This window comes from Monopterus albus, unplaced genomic scaffold (genome assembly GCF_001952655.1).
Source record: "Monopterus albus unplaced genomic scaffold, M_albus_1.0 scaffold202.1, whole genome shotgun sequence".
Classification (NCBI taxonomy): Eukaryota; Metazoa; Chordata; class Actinopteri; order Synbranchiformes; family Synbranchidae; genus Monopterus; species Monopterus albus.
This window is the reverse complement of record NW_018128082.1, coordinates 569,726-584,238: the sequence shown is the minus strand read 5'-3', so window position 1 is coordinate 584,238 and position 14,513 is coordinate 569,726. Positions and strand designations below refer to the sequence as shown.

The following is a 14,513-nucleotide window of genomic DNA, read 5'->3' as shown; positions in this document are numbered from 1 at the left end:
ACCAGCAGTGCTCCACAGCTCCAGCTGCTGTAATGTTGCATTTGTAATTAGGTGGAAATGCAGCACTCTGTGAGTTGTTATATTTTTAACTTTTCCTTTTCCACAGCTGTTACTCACAGCAATCCACTGCCAAAACAGGTTTAAACAGATACATTAGCTATCAGGCCCCTGAAGTGAGTTATCCCAAGTCGTATCTTGCAGAAGTTGGACTGCATCAGTACAGTAATGGGAAATTGTAAGTTGTTATAAAGATAAAAAGGTGTTTGTTTTTTTTAAACGAATATTAATTTTATTATATGAAACTGATTATGAAACCAAATCACAGAATTTTTAAGTGGTAACCAGTTTGATTGTTTTCCTGTCAGTCATTTTACTGAATAATCAGTTAATCATTTTTTTTGCTGGTGAAAACTGATGAACAATCCACCTTCAGTCCTGGTTTTGTCTTTTTGTTTCCTGCAATGTTTTCTGTCATTTTCCCTTTTGAACAGTGAAGTGTTGAAAAGATACAAAAGAAACTTGAATTTATTTTAACAATTTAACATTTGCTGATAATACAGGGTTAAGCTTTTTTTATGCTTGTGGAAATGAGTTGTTTTAGAAGTTGTTGTTGTTGTTGTCGTCGTCTTTGGTCCATCATATTTCTAACATGCATGTCTTGTATATTTAACAATACATTTTTCTAGGAATTTTTTTATTTTATTTTATTTTTTTTTTACACTGATTTAATGTGTTGCTATACTGGTACAGCATTTGGTTCTTCGTCCACAGTGCTTCTTTGAGGCAGGCTGCTTTTTATGTTTCTTTACTGACTGTACAGTATGTGGTTGTCACTGTTGCCAAACCTCCACTTGTCGATTGCTTAACGCAGTGTTACTGAGGTGCGTGCGTGCGTGCGTGCACATCTCACCAAGCTGTAGCTGCCGCCAACTGTCTTCAAATGCAGACTATTAGTGAGTGAACTGCCTAATCAGAGCCAAAATACAAATTCAAAGTAATTATAAGAAACTGGTCATTGGATGAACTTTACCTCTGTTTTATAAAAAGTTAGGGGAAAAAACCTATTTACAGCATTACATAATTGTTACATACTGCATATGTATGTACTGAGCTTGCATGTTGACTCCATTGCTAGTTTTAATGACAGCCAGTGAACTAGTGGTGATGTCCTCTGGTAGTGTGACCATTTTCATGTGAAGGTGAACATGGTTTGGGTTTTTATATGCATCTACTTGATCACTGAATTATGCTCTGCTTATGGTGGTTGTTGTCTTGCCCATGGTACCAAAATAAAAAAGTCCTTGTTAGGATGTGGAACAGCTGCATGTGGAAAACCATGACGTGACCTGGCACCGGCCTTGTTGACTCTCACTAGTTGAACTTTGGCCAGAAGTTATACAGTGTGACCAAACTGAAAGGGAAATTAAACTGTCAGATGAATAACAAATCCAGCTGATAGTCCACTCACACAACTAATGTCACTTTTTGAGAACTTCATAATAATTAAGAAATTCAGAAAAGGTCCTGGTTTATGCAAGACCAAAAACTGATTTCAGGGTCTGGAACCTGTTTTTACTTTACATTCAACAGGCCTTGCAAAAGGTTTTCCTGCCAATCAAGTCTGCTTGGGAAGAGCTAGAGCAGAATATAGGACAGTCTGTTTGAAGACTCCATAGGTTGTTTGATTTTTGAAATCTAAAGCCCTCTTTCCTCTTGTCCAGTTTGGTCAGTAGTTGCACAAAGTCGAAGGTATCTTCACATCCCCAGCTCTTTTCTTCTGAATGTTTCTGTGCTGCTTCAGTACAATGTCTGTTCTTTTTATACATATGAAACATTTGGCTTTCCATCCATGGTCTTTTCTGTATCCGTTTGAAACAGTTGACAATAAAACACTTTGCCAATGCTTCTCCTAATTTTAGAGTTTCTCCACAAAGCCAAACACAAGAATTTATACGAGTATTTTAAGAGCCGAGATAAAAGCCAGTGAGAGAGTTGGAACCTGTTTGGATTTATATTTTATGTGAGAGGCGTTATGAAGAGCACGAGGCATTGGTGTGATGGATTTTGTGCTGCTGTATAATGTAGCTATCTATATCTTTTCTAAGCAGTGAGGCAATGTGGAAATGAGCTTAGATGGAAAAAACTTTTGTTTTACTACAAAAAGGCAAAAACCAATATAAATCAAGGACATATTTGATACCCAGGCCTACGAAAGGTTAGAAAAATATAACTATATCCAATATACTGGACAACATCAGGCTTGGCCAAACCAAGTCCCCCATGGCATAGCAGCCAAAACCACATGGATCCCCAAAGTAGTTTATAATACAGAACAAAGCATTAATAGAAGGAAAGGTCAAGTTATTTTTCATTATTATTTGGAAACAAGTGTACATCTCTGAGTGCTCCTTTAAGTTTAGCTTTGCTTTGCTAACCCTCACACCTTTCATCCCAGCCTTATTTCTTAAAACGACAAATTCCTGAAGTCCTCCAACATACTCACTGACCTGTTTTGCAAAACATGTACAGAGTAAAAGATGTAAATGACCCTGTTCAGCCTCTTACCAAAATGAGCCTGCTTAATGCTGGGCATACATATGTGTAATATATAATATTATACATTATAAACATTATCAAGGTTTAACTGAAGGTCACTTGCCACCTGTAGAAATAATCAGGCTTGGATCTTGCAGCCCTTTAAGCTTCATGTGGAATTAATTACACTTAATACTTCTATAGGTCATCCCTCTGAAGGAATCTACAGCACCCACTTGTCTAATACACAAACACGCTTGTTTTGTAGACAAGTACATACATATATCCATCTCTGGATTGCTCTGAACTCTATCTCCTTTTTTTTTAGACCTTCATTGTGCCCCATACTCGATATCAGTCTTTATACCAAAATGACTGATTGTGTTTGTGTGTAGTCATACATCTAACATCCTTGCTTTGGTACCAGGTCACTATAGAAGGTTTTCAGTAAATGGCTTGTCATTATTGAACATTTTCCCCTCATCTTCATGTGTGAGTGGATTTGAGAGATTCCTGAATAAGCTCGAGCACAAAAAAATATTTAACATTTTAAGGCATTATGCATTTTCCTATATGTCAATTTGATATGGATGTCAATACTCAAAGCTGGTATGAGGTATTATCTATTGTGTTTATTGCATACCGTTAGCTGATACAAATCCTATAAAGCAGCACCCTCTTCTGTCCCTATGGAGAGAAGACACCTGCTAATTCAGTTAGCATTAGCGCTAGCATTACTGAACTGTTTCGTCCATCTTGTTTAGCTGCTAGCTTAGCTAACGTTACCTACGGTTAACGTGCAGCAGAGATGGATGACGGCGATGAGCCGGGTTTAGTCCTCTCTCACAGCACTTCTTCAGGCTCTAAGTCGGGCGGGGACAAGATGTTTTCCCTAAAGAAGTGGAATGCTGTAGCAATGTGGAGCTGGGACGTTGAATGTGATACTTGTGCCATTTGTCGGGTACAAGTGATGGGTGAGTCAGGGGATCTGTTAGGGTTAGACAGCTAACCGCTAGCTTAGCTTAGTTCTCATATCTGGCTATTGTAGCTAATGTTGCTAATATTTCACGAATAGCTGCAATTCTAGCTGAGTACTTAAATTCATTTTTCATGATTTGCAGACGCTTGTCTCCGATGTCAGGCGGAAAACAAACAAGAGGACTGTGTCGGTAAGACCATGTCAGCACAAACACTTAACAGTGTTCAGTTACCATACAACTAAAGCTAGCGTTAGCAGGTTAATTTGGTAACCGGCTAACACTAGCTAGTTGTCACAGATTGACCCAATGAGCAAATTATCACCGCGAAAGAGGGGTTATTTATGTCTAACTTTAAGACAAAATGATAGTATTTGCGTGAGACTCTAACACGTGTCACTGTTGTGATAAAACACCATTTATGAATGGTGTCTAAAGTAATTTGATTTAGTCAAGTACTGTACGTAAGCACAATATTAAAGGATATTGAGTACTTAAATTTTTGCTACTATATACTTTTGACTTCACTACGTTTAAGAGGGAAATGCTGTACTTTTAATGCCTCACATTTATTTTATAACTTTGGCTACTAGTTATTTTGCAGATTCAGCTTAGGAATACAAAATATAATCAACATATACATTATGAAATTCTACCTAGCAATATGTGAACTACTTAAATTAGCTCCACCTGTGCCAGCTGTAATGTCAGTGATGTACACAATGCATCAATGAATTTGTACTTTAGAATTCTGAATGCATAATGTTTTCATGTTACAAAGTATTTTTACTTAAGTAAAAAATCTCAGTACTTCCTCCACTGCCATCATGTTAATTAATATACTGTCAACATTTCACACACGCAATCCAGGTGTTTTGCCAGAGTTGTTAGATTGAGGTGCAAAATCACTCAAACCTTTTATAACAGTATTAATAATAACAAACCCCCAAAACCAATTCATTTGCTCAATTCCTTAAAGATGAGGAACATTAATTTCAGAACTTAATATCTATCAACATAGTCAGTTATGTTGGTTTATTTACAGTATATTGTGCTGTGTCGCAAAGACCACCATAACTGTTCAGTGACTGGTACATACTAAACACAGAGTAATTGGCACTAATCACGGTCAGTCTTGTGCTCACTGAAATATGGCCTTCCATTTAAACTTGACTGGACTGCCAAGCAATGTGCTTATTGGAGGAAGTTGAAACAAAACAACCAGTTTTTTCACCATTAAATGATACATGGATGTGCTCCTGGGATTTGTGTAACCAAAGTTGAGTCAGCTTTTATTGCTTCTCTCCCTTGCTGTCTCCTCTGTCTTTCAGTTGTATGGGGAGAGTGCAACCACTCCTTCCACAACTGCTGCATGTCCCTTTGGGTGAAGCAGAACAATCGCTGTCCCCTCTGCCAGCAGGACTGGGTGGTTCAGAGAATCGGCAAATAAGTTCCACATCCAGACGATCGACTCTCAGGCTCCACCTGTGTGCACCCGAAAGTGGTGACAGCAGACTTGACAGTGATCACTGCATCTTCCTATGCAGAGCCACTGACATTGATAACTGCCCTCCTAATTATGATTGCATGTTCCAGTTGTACTGTCAGAGGAGGACAGCGGAAAAAATTTAAGCACCGCAGGCATATTAGTCGTCAGTTGGGAGATGCTGCTGGAGGGATCAAGGAGTTATGATGAGATGAACTGAACTTGCTGCAGTGTTTGGTCATATGTTAGCTATATGTTTTTGTTTGTGGTGGTGTTTGGCACATCATAATATATGTGACTGTCTTTTTAAAAATAAAAAAATGTGTATAGCTGTAAACTTTTTTTAATTTAGTAATTTCACTATGTTCAGCAGTATATAAAGCCTATAAATAAGTCAGATGAGTTGTAGAAATTGGTGCTATAAGTAGTTCCACAAGAAATGTTTTGTATTCGATTCCACATGTGAAAAAGAGGCTGGTTGTGAAAGTTTAATACTTTTAGATGACAGGAATTAGGCTGTATTGCAAAGAATTTATAATTCTCAAATAACAAACTCTGGCTTTAAATTCTTGCCAAGGCTGGTGCTCATCACACAATTTGTGATTGAAACTGTACTTTCGACATTTGTAGACTGATTTCTTTTACAGCTGTGTGTTTAGACAGCTTTTTTTTTTTTTTTTTTAACTTCACATGTCTCAGTTTCTGATTAACAAGACAAATGCTGGCTTCACTTTTGTCATGAAAAAGGTTTCTGGAAAAATGTATATATTCTCTAAGTATCAATAGTACAGTTTTGTTAGTAGCACAAAGACTGAAGTAGTACTGGTAGGGCAGAGCATAAAAGGCTTGAGGCAGTGTTCATGCACTTGTTTAGAAAAAGTGCTTTTGAAAGTATGAAATAGTGCTCTGCCCCCGTTTATATCATAATCACTATTTGATCAGCCATCAGTGTAACTCTACAGTAACCAGTTATCTACTGTACATCTGAATCATTATATGAGAGAGGGGCCATCATCTGTGGAGCTAATAGAGACGTACTATTCACCAAACAATTCCTAATAATGAAAATGCCTAGTTAAATTCATCTTACTGCCATAGGTGCTTTAGCAGTCAAACCACTAGGAAGGCAGCTATGCTAACCACCCTCCCACTGGTGCTCATTATACAGTGCATGTTATAATGAGGTTGGCCTTGTTCCAGTTTCAAGCTTAACCTATTTTGGATCAACCAAACTTAATGTGATAAATGTGGAACGTGTCTACAGCTACAGAGAATATGCCAATATCGAACTTTTTTTTCTACAATACTGAATACATCAACATGATAAAATGCTCTGTGGAATTTGGAGTCAGACTGATGCAGAACAGCTTGTGTTCCTTCTGAAAAACTGCTGAGCTGCTGAGTTTCCATATGAGTGGGGGAGACTGACTGGAGTAATTCACTGAGACATGAAGCTTATTCTAAGAACTCTGAGAAGAGCAATGATCAGAAGGTCACTACTTTAACCTTCTTGACCATGTGAAGGAAGTGAACAGGAGGCACTCTTTCTCAGTGTCTTTCAGCCAATGTTAAACTAATGTTTCCCTGGTATGGTAACAGTTAGAGATGACATAAAGCCGGCCATGTAATGCAATTCTAATTCATGCTACCCCATCACTGAATAAGTACTACATTTGTACAGCTTCAGTTGTATGACAAACACAACAGCACCATAAATAGTGGACTCAAAAGATAACAGAGTTAACAGTGCTGGAAAGTAGTGAACTACATGTAATTAAACTAGCAGTTTAACTACATTTTGCAGTTACTGGTGGTAGTTAAACTACATTCATAGTTGTGTAGTGACTGAAGTGGTTAAATTTTTGCCATTTTTTGTGTAGTTAATTACTGCAACTGCAAATAATTTTGAGCCATAAAAGGAAAGGAATGATATTTTATTTTTGTTTTTTCTGCCAAAAATGCCAGTTGTTTTCATAAAGCTCCGTACAAGTGCCCCAGCCAGTGCTGTGAGTGGCCTTTCAGCATTGGCAACAACATTTTTAGTGCCAAAAGATACCGCCTTTCGGATAAGAAGTTTGAGAGACTGATCATGTTTTGTATAAATGAGATTCTGCTCTGAAAAGTAGTAGTAAAAGATGGGCCCATTTAAACCAGTGTTCATGCTACTTTGTCCATGTCAGTTGAAAGTGTCACAACAAATAATCCAGTCTTCTCTAACCATCTTCACAAGGCAAGAAGGAATATTAATGAAAGCAGTGACACTAAAAAAGTCTACTTTTCAAATTTTGTTGTCTTAATATTGCTCATTGCTCTTTATCTCATAACAAGATACAATCAACCATAACTTACGGTCAGGACCTGCTACCTCCTCTTGCCGTGTCATGCTGGCAACCCAATTTCCACACACAGTGTCTTTGAATCTCCTAAAAATAGACCAACCTAAAGCCTCTTAAGTTCAAACCGCATAGGTTGCTTTCTCTGAGTGGCTCACTGACAAATCCCTAAGGACAGTGGTACTCTTAATGTTCAGAGGGATGTGGTACAAAAGGTGGAGGGTATTCAGGATGTAGGTGGTTGAGGTGCTCAGTTGTGCCTGAAAGCTGCAAATGAGTGAAACCTACTGTTTTAGTTTCCCGGTTGCCTACAGGTATGTCCCAGAATACATCCAGCATGGTTGATCTGGTGGGACTGGGTAACCTGGTGGCCAACACGGCCTACCTTAAGGTTCAGCTGAGTTGAGAAAACAGAGAATCTCCTTGACGCTGTCCAAACCAAAGAAGTCCTCTGATCTGCTGGCAGCAGCGGAGAAGACGTATGAATCACTCTGTGAGCAACAACCAATTGGTAGAAAGTTGTTCCAGCAGTTTCTCCTGGACTCTAAACCACAATATGCAGCAGCCACTGAGTTCCTGGAAGAGCTGAATGACTGGAGTTTTGCTGAGGGTGAAACCAGAGAGAAGGTTAAAAGGAGCATTCTCACAAAGTTCTGTCAACCTGAATCCAGGAGCTTCCTTTCCTACCTTATGGGAGAAGATGCTGACAAGTGCAAGGATTTATCAGACAAGAACTTTGCTGAGGTGACGTTAGCCCAGATTAGAGAAGCGTCAAGGAACTTCCTGAAGGGAAAACCTTTCTCTGAGTACCTGAAAAGCCCATTCTTTTATAGGTTCTTGCAGTGGAAGGAGCTGGAGAAGCAGAAGATCAGTGACAAATACTTTTATGAGTTTAGGACTTTGGGAAGAGGTGGCTTTGGTGAGGTAGGTGCCAGAAATCCCAGCATCTGAATAAAATTGTAAATTCCTGAACAATTAAAGACACCCTTGCTCAATTTAATACACTAAGGTGTTACTGCAACCTAGCATAGTCTGGTATCATCAATAGGTTACAGTTTATGTTAGCAGCTTTAGCTTGATATTTCTGTTACAGTTTTCCCTAGTGTGCTTCTGTTGTGTTATGTTTTAGCATGTATCATTATCCTGTAATTAACACATATAGCCCCAGTGGCTACTATTCAGTAAAGGTTACATAGTCTCTCAAAATTTCAGCAAAGAGTAGCAGAAATGTACCAACTAATAAAATTTCAATAAATTCTAAAGTGATGTTGCTCTGTCTGGCAGGTGTGTGGGGTGCAAGTGAAACACACAGGCCAAATGTACGCCTGCAAGAAGATGGACAAAAGGCGTTTAAAGAAAGGGGGTGCTGAGAGGCTGGCCCTTCTGGAGAAGCAGATCCTGGAGAAAGTCAACAGCCCCTTTATTGTGAATTTGGCTTATGCTTATGACAACAAGACCCACCTGTTCCTGGTCATGGACCTCATGAATGGTGGAGACCTCAGGTTTCATATCTATGAGTTAGGGGAGCGGGGTATGTCTATGGAGCGTGTTGTTTACTACACAGCCCAGATCACCACTGGGCTCCTCCACCTACACTCTATGGACATTGTGTATCGTGACATGAAGCCTGAGAATGTGCTGTTAGATGGAAAAGGACAATGTCAGCTGTCTGACTTCGGACTGGCTGTGGAGTTGCCAAAGGGTAAAATAACCTGCCAGAAGGTTAGTCACAGATGTTTGTGCTGTAGTGCCCTGTGAAGGCTCCCTGTGGTTTGGGCTGAGAAGTCTTGGCATATTTGAACATGATCATACTGGTCAAAACAGGCTGGTTATGGCCCTCCATGATTATTTGTCTTTTGTCTCAGTAACTGTCAGGGACCTAACAGTAAGGCAGAGGACACAGCTTTTAAAGTTCCAAAAAAAGATGGGCTTTTTATTCACCCAAAAATAAGGGAAGAATACAAACATCAATATCAAATAAACTGGGCCCTAAAAGAGGTCAACAAAAGCCAAGGAAACTCAAAATACAGTAAACTGAACTACACAGTACCTGAAACAAAATGCAACTGACCTAACAAATAGGGAAACACATATACTGGCTGGCCAAACCAATAATACACACAGGGAATAGACAAAGACTCCATCTAAATAATCTACCAATGGACACTGAATAGACAGTCTGCCAAGAACTAAATATATTTTGTTAGATGTAAAGGAAATAACATAACTTGACAAATAAAGTTTTAACATAAACTACAAACAAATAAATATATTTCTCCCACACTCCCCCCCATCTTGTATTGGGCACTTGGTGCAGTCCAGGCCTAATGGGAGGTATTTAAGTTTGCTGCTGCCTTAGTCCAATCTTTTTGTCAGGACCACCGCTATCCATGGACCAGAAACATGGTAACTCAAAAAGAAAATGTACACACATTGACAATACAAAATTAACCTAATGTGCAAGCTTCATTAATTATGTATGTTCAATATCAAATCAAATGCCTGACATCTACCTACATCTTAAATCTACACACATGAACAAAGAAAACAAAAGAACATTACCTACCTAATTCTACTGCTGGTGGTGGTTTAGGCCCTCACATGGTGAAGGCCAGGGCTGAGGCCTTCACAGTAACATAAATACTTTGTCATTCCCATGAAAGGTACTGGCTCTCTTTGTAATACCACTGTACAATATAGTTGTTCACCCATCCCCTACAAGTAGCTTACCAGAAATAAATATCTCTGCTGTGACAGACAACACGAAAGAGTATAACCCTGTGTGACCCAAATTAATCTTGTTGAAAGGTGCCTGACCTCGTCTTCAGTTATAGGCTGCACCAGTGGAGAAATGTATGGACAACTGACCAGGTTACACGGTTAATCTCCTCATGCCTATATTTGTGTCTCCATATTGCGTTATTTACTTTAATTTTGTTTTCCATTATGTAGAGGCTGGTCAAGATAGTCTGCTGCATACAGTGTAACTGAAATGAATTTTGATCTGTTATACTGTTAGCTCAAAGCTCATTTTCATTTGCAGTCACAAGTGACAGAACTGCACTAAATAAACTAGGCAAACAGGGCAGATCATACAAATTTACACTCAGCTATGTGTAATCTTGTGTTGAATCTTTGTTTCTCACCGTGTGTTCTATGCTACAGATTATAGCAGAGGTTCACAACCCTTTTGGCAATGTCTGCTTGTGACCTCTATCACCTGTTGCATGCTGTATGTTATGGTTTACAAAGCCTGCACTTGGGCCCTGTACCAAAATTATTGGACTGGAGAGAGGAGGGGAGATAAACTGTTTGTCTCACTTAAAAAATAAAGACCTGATTTTCAATACCATCCTCAGTATCAGAATAATACAACAGTATATTTACAACTCCATTTACCATTAATAACAAAAGAGCCAAAGCATAAAACATTCAGACATTAACCATTTTTGTTTTATGGGTTATAATATTCATTATTTTTGTAATTTTAAGAAAATGATCACAGCTGACTCTAACGTTCTACAGCAAAAAGTAAAATAATAATAATAATAAGCCCCCCAAAACACAATCAACCTACTCACTCCTTTTTTGACTCCCTTTCTTCTTCTAAAATTATTTGTGTGGTTCCTGCAGGCAAAAATCTTTGTCCCAGAATTTAACCAGATGTGAACATCACTGCTGAAGTCTTACCCCAGACTAATGAAGATGCCTTAAGTTTTGTTTAGTTTTTAAATTCTCCCTCATCCTACTCTCTCTCTCCCGTGTGTTGTCAGGCTGGTACGACTGGTTACATGGCTCCTGAGATCCTGAAGCAGGAGTATTACCGCACGTCTGTGGACTGGTGGGCTCTGGGCTGCAGCATCTATGAGATGGTGGCTGCTCGTTTGCCCTTTAAAGACTTTAGGGAAAAGGTTCTGAATGAGGAGGTGACTCGCCGCACTCTGGAGGACACCTGCAAATTTAAACACAAACACTTTGACGCTGCCACTAAAGATATCATCAGATGCTTTCTCAAGAAGAAGGTGGCTCAGCGCCTCGGTTGTGAGTGAGTAAAAACATAAATTTTCTCATAGCTAGTTGATATATATATGATGGAACAAATCACACTGACAAAATGAAATCTTGCAGAATGTGTAAAACGTCCAGTCTACCCATGAAATCATACTGTTGTCCAGGAAATGATGGAGCACTATACTAAGTTTAAGTCTAGATCAGTGGTTCCCAACCTGCAGGTAGAGCCACCTTGAAGGAATCATGAGATAGATTAACAGAAAAGATGACAAAGCATGTTGTGTTTCTGCTCTACAAAAATGCAGTTTCCTGATTTTTCTTGACTACTTCTTGTGTAGTACTGGATAGTTTCACTTTTTCAAGTGTCAAAAAATCATTTGGCCTAACGCTCTGAAAAACACTGCCCACAGCTCAGTGACATGGACAGTGTTAATTACTTTTCTTTTGTAACTTTTATTCTATTTTTTTCTATTGTGCATTGGTATTGCATATTTGTTGATCTTGATTTTATGTGTACTTTAAGCAGTTGTTTCTCTTTACTACAGCTCTGTCTAGGTGCTGTGCAATGAGGCATTTATTATTCTATTTAACTATCAGAATTTCCTGTAGTATGGCATATCGTCACATAGATTTTTGATGCAACTTTTAAACCCGCAAATTAACACATTTACTGCCCATTGTAATGATTTCAAATGCCCTCTGTCTTTGTAACATACCATTCACTATCAGTTCAGTCATTAAACATCTGTTTTGTGTCTTTCCAACACTAGCGGTGGTGACCCACGAAACCACATATTTTTCAATAGTATCAATTTCCATCGCCTGGAGGCGGGGTTGGTGGAGCCCCCCTGGGTGCCAAAGTCCAATGTGATCTACAACAAGGACAGGGTAGAGCTCAGAGACACCTCCGAGGTTCGGGACATTGAGCTCGATGCCAAGGATGAGAAATTTTTCCAGGAGTTCAGCACAGGGGCGGTCCCCATCCGGTGGCAGAAGGAGATGATTGACAGCGGCGTGTTTGACGAGCTGAATGAGCCCAGACTGAAAGGATGCGACTGCGACGCTATGTGGGAATCCAAGCTGTGCATCATTTTGTAAGTATTTTGTCTAAAAGGCTTTATGTACACCTGGGCAAAACAGTTCTGAATACTTGAAAATACCCAAATGTCTTTAAATAGAATCTTTTTACATGTAAAGTGCCTGGTTAGAATCATCATTTTAAATGGCACTAACTCAACTTTTTTATTTTAATTCATCTTCTTACTAAAGAAGAATAATCTTGAAAGTCTGTATAGATTTTTAAAAATTGCTTATAGTATTTTGGTGCCACGGTCAGTCACAATGGGACACTGTCTCACTGGCAAAATAAAATGACTGTTTTCTATTTGTGTGGTGTTATGCCCAGATGAAAATGCGCTGACATTGTGCTGCAGCTGCAATTTTATACTTTGTCCTGTGTTCCTACTGAGGCAGCAGCAGACCCCAGTGCATTCATAGTTTCCATTACATCACTCGGTCATTTTAGCAGGCCTAAGTGTTTGCATGTGTTTGTAAACAAGCTCCATAATGATTGTCTGCCACTGAACAGCAGCCGACACTGCAGTATCACAGAAATGCCAAGAATGCCTTATGCTCATGTGTGTTGCTGGACACATGCGCCCTCAGTGCTGTAGGCTGAAGCCTCTCAGTTGCACACGTCCACCACTAAGTGCCACTAGATACCCATGAAGTGCACTCAGCCTCTGGCAGCGCCCTCCACCACGATCCTGACTGTGCTGCTGTGGTATTTACAAGCACTGGGTGACTTGTTGAGCTTTAACAAGGGGATGCAGGGAGACAAATTGTTGTAGTTTTTCCAGTTAAAAATATGTTTACACATAGTTTTTGGCATTATAAAGGCAATGCCAACCCCCTTTATTACCCCCAAAAATGACCCTGTGTGTACAAGCCATACACAACCTAGGTAACAGAAATGAACTTTTTAAAACACAGCACATATGTCGTTGGGTCTTGTATCCATAGATTGACTTGTTTACTTATTGCATACAAGCCTCAGGTAGTAGAAGATTCATGTCCTATTGCTGGATGTTAGTCACTACTTTAGCCTTTATTAATGACATTTCCCATGTTGGAGAAAGAGGAGCGTTGACCTGCAATGGTCTCAAGCTGGATAGTGCAGCTAAGTGTTTTGCATCCTAGACCTTTAGGCTAGGATGTTACAGGTGTCATTTCTGACTTGAATTGTGGATTGGCTAATATTACCTGAGTTTTACTTTGTTCTGGTCCTCGGGTCTTAAATAAAGATGTACTGAATTCATGCAGTTTTAGTTTTACTTATAATTCACATAAAGAGCTTCATTTTAGGTGCGAAACACTGCTAGTAATACTTTGTAATATATTATTTAAATGTAATTTTATAAGGATGAATTTTTGTTTTGTGACACTTTCTTGCCTCATGCATTCAAACTACATCTTCTGATCTTTATTAGATGTTCAGGTGTGATAAAATACAAACAAATTTCCAGAACCTTAAGTAAAATAAAGCAATAGTTTATGCTACAGTGTCATCATGATTTCTGTTAGTGAGTCTCCAGAGCAACAACATTAAAAGGTTAAGCAGGTTAACAGTTATGCAGTTATTTTGATTGTCCTTGTGAGGCATTTGTCATGTCATCTGCCCAACAGTCAGCCTGAAAAACAAGGAGGTGTTTGACTCTTTAAAACATTATATTAACCACAGTATGCTCATAATTACATCACAATCTCAGCGAGAGTGTGCCTCACGTCACTCAGTGTATGCTCCCAAACCTCAGACACATAAACATGTGCTGTGCTAACGCCTGTGAGGGCGTGACCTTACAGGACTGAGAAGTGGTTCCGTTCACGCTCAACTGTCATGAGATTAGAGGGTGGCTCAGATGGAAATCCAAGATGCAACCTGATCACCATCGGCTGCGGAGACAGAGTGAGGAGTCCTCTGTGTACGACGTGACGACAAGACACGAAGGTCTCAGGAACATGTTTTTACCAGGCGACTAAAGGCCTCTGCCAGGGTTTAGTTCCCCACGGCCCAGCGCTGTAACGCTGCCCTCCAATACACATACACGCTGCACGAACAACTCGGCAACACACAGTTTATGCATATATCATTGCGTGTGTGCACTCATGCAT

The 14,513-nt window shown here is 39.4% G+C and overlaps 2 protein-coding genes across 2 annotated transcripts; both read left to right on the top strand.

Moving 5' to 3' along the window:
• Positions 1-3,222: 3,222 nt before the first annotated feature.
• rnf7 (ring finger protein 7) lies at positions 3,223-5,335 on the top strand. Its single transcript, XM_020618209.1, has 3 exons — positions 3,223-3,509; positions 3,657-3,704; positions 4,844-5,335. Exons 1-3 carry the CDS (start codon positions 3,344-3,346, stop codon positions 4,960-4,962), a joined length of 333 nt encoding a protein of 110 aa, XP_020473865.1. The 5' UTR covers positions 3,223-3,343; the 3' UTR covers positions 4,963-5,335.
• Positions 5,336-7,668: 2,333 nt separating this feature from the next.
• grk7b (G protein-coupled receptor kinase 7b) lies at positions 7,669-12,499 on the top strand. The gene is given in 5 exon segments (XM_020618226.1): positions 7,669-7,726; positions 7,729-8,255; positions 8,616-9,053; positions 11,105-11,376; positions 12,113-12,499. Coding segments are annotated over 5 exon segments (1,623 nt in total). The 3' UTR covers positions 12,441-12,499.
• Positions 12,500-14,513: the final 2,014 nt, after the last annotated feature.

Bases quoted from the DNA above. Each gene is read 5' to 3' on its own strand.
- rnf7 (XM_020618209.1), top strand. From the start codon at position 3,344: ATGGATGACGGCGATGAGCCGGGTTTAGTCCTCTCTCACAGCACTTCT. The intron at 3,510-3,656 runs GTGAGTCAGGGG...CATGATTTGCAG, and splicing joins TTGTCGGGTACAAGTGATGG to ACGCTTGTCTCCGATGTCAG. The intron at 3,705-4,843 runs GTAAGACCATGT...TCTGTCTTTCAG, and splicing joins CAAACAAGAGGACTGTGTCG to TTGTATGGGGAGAGTGCAAC.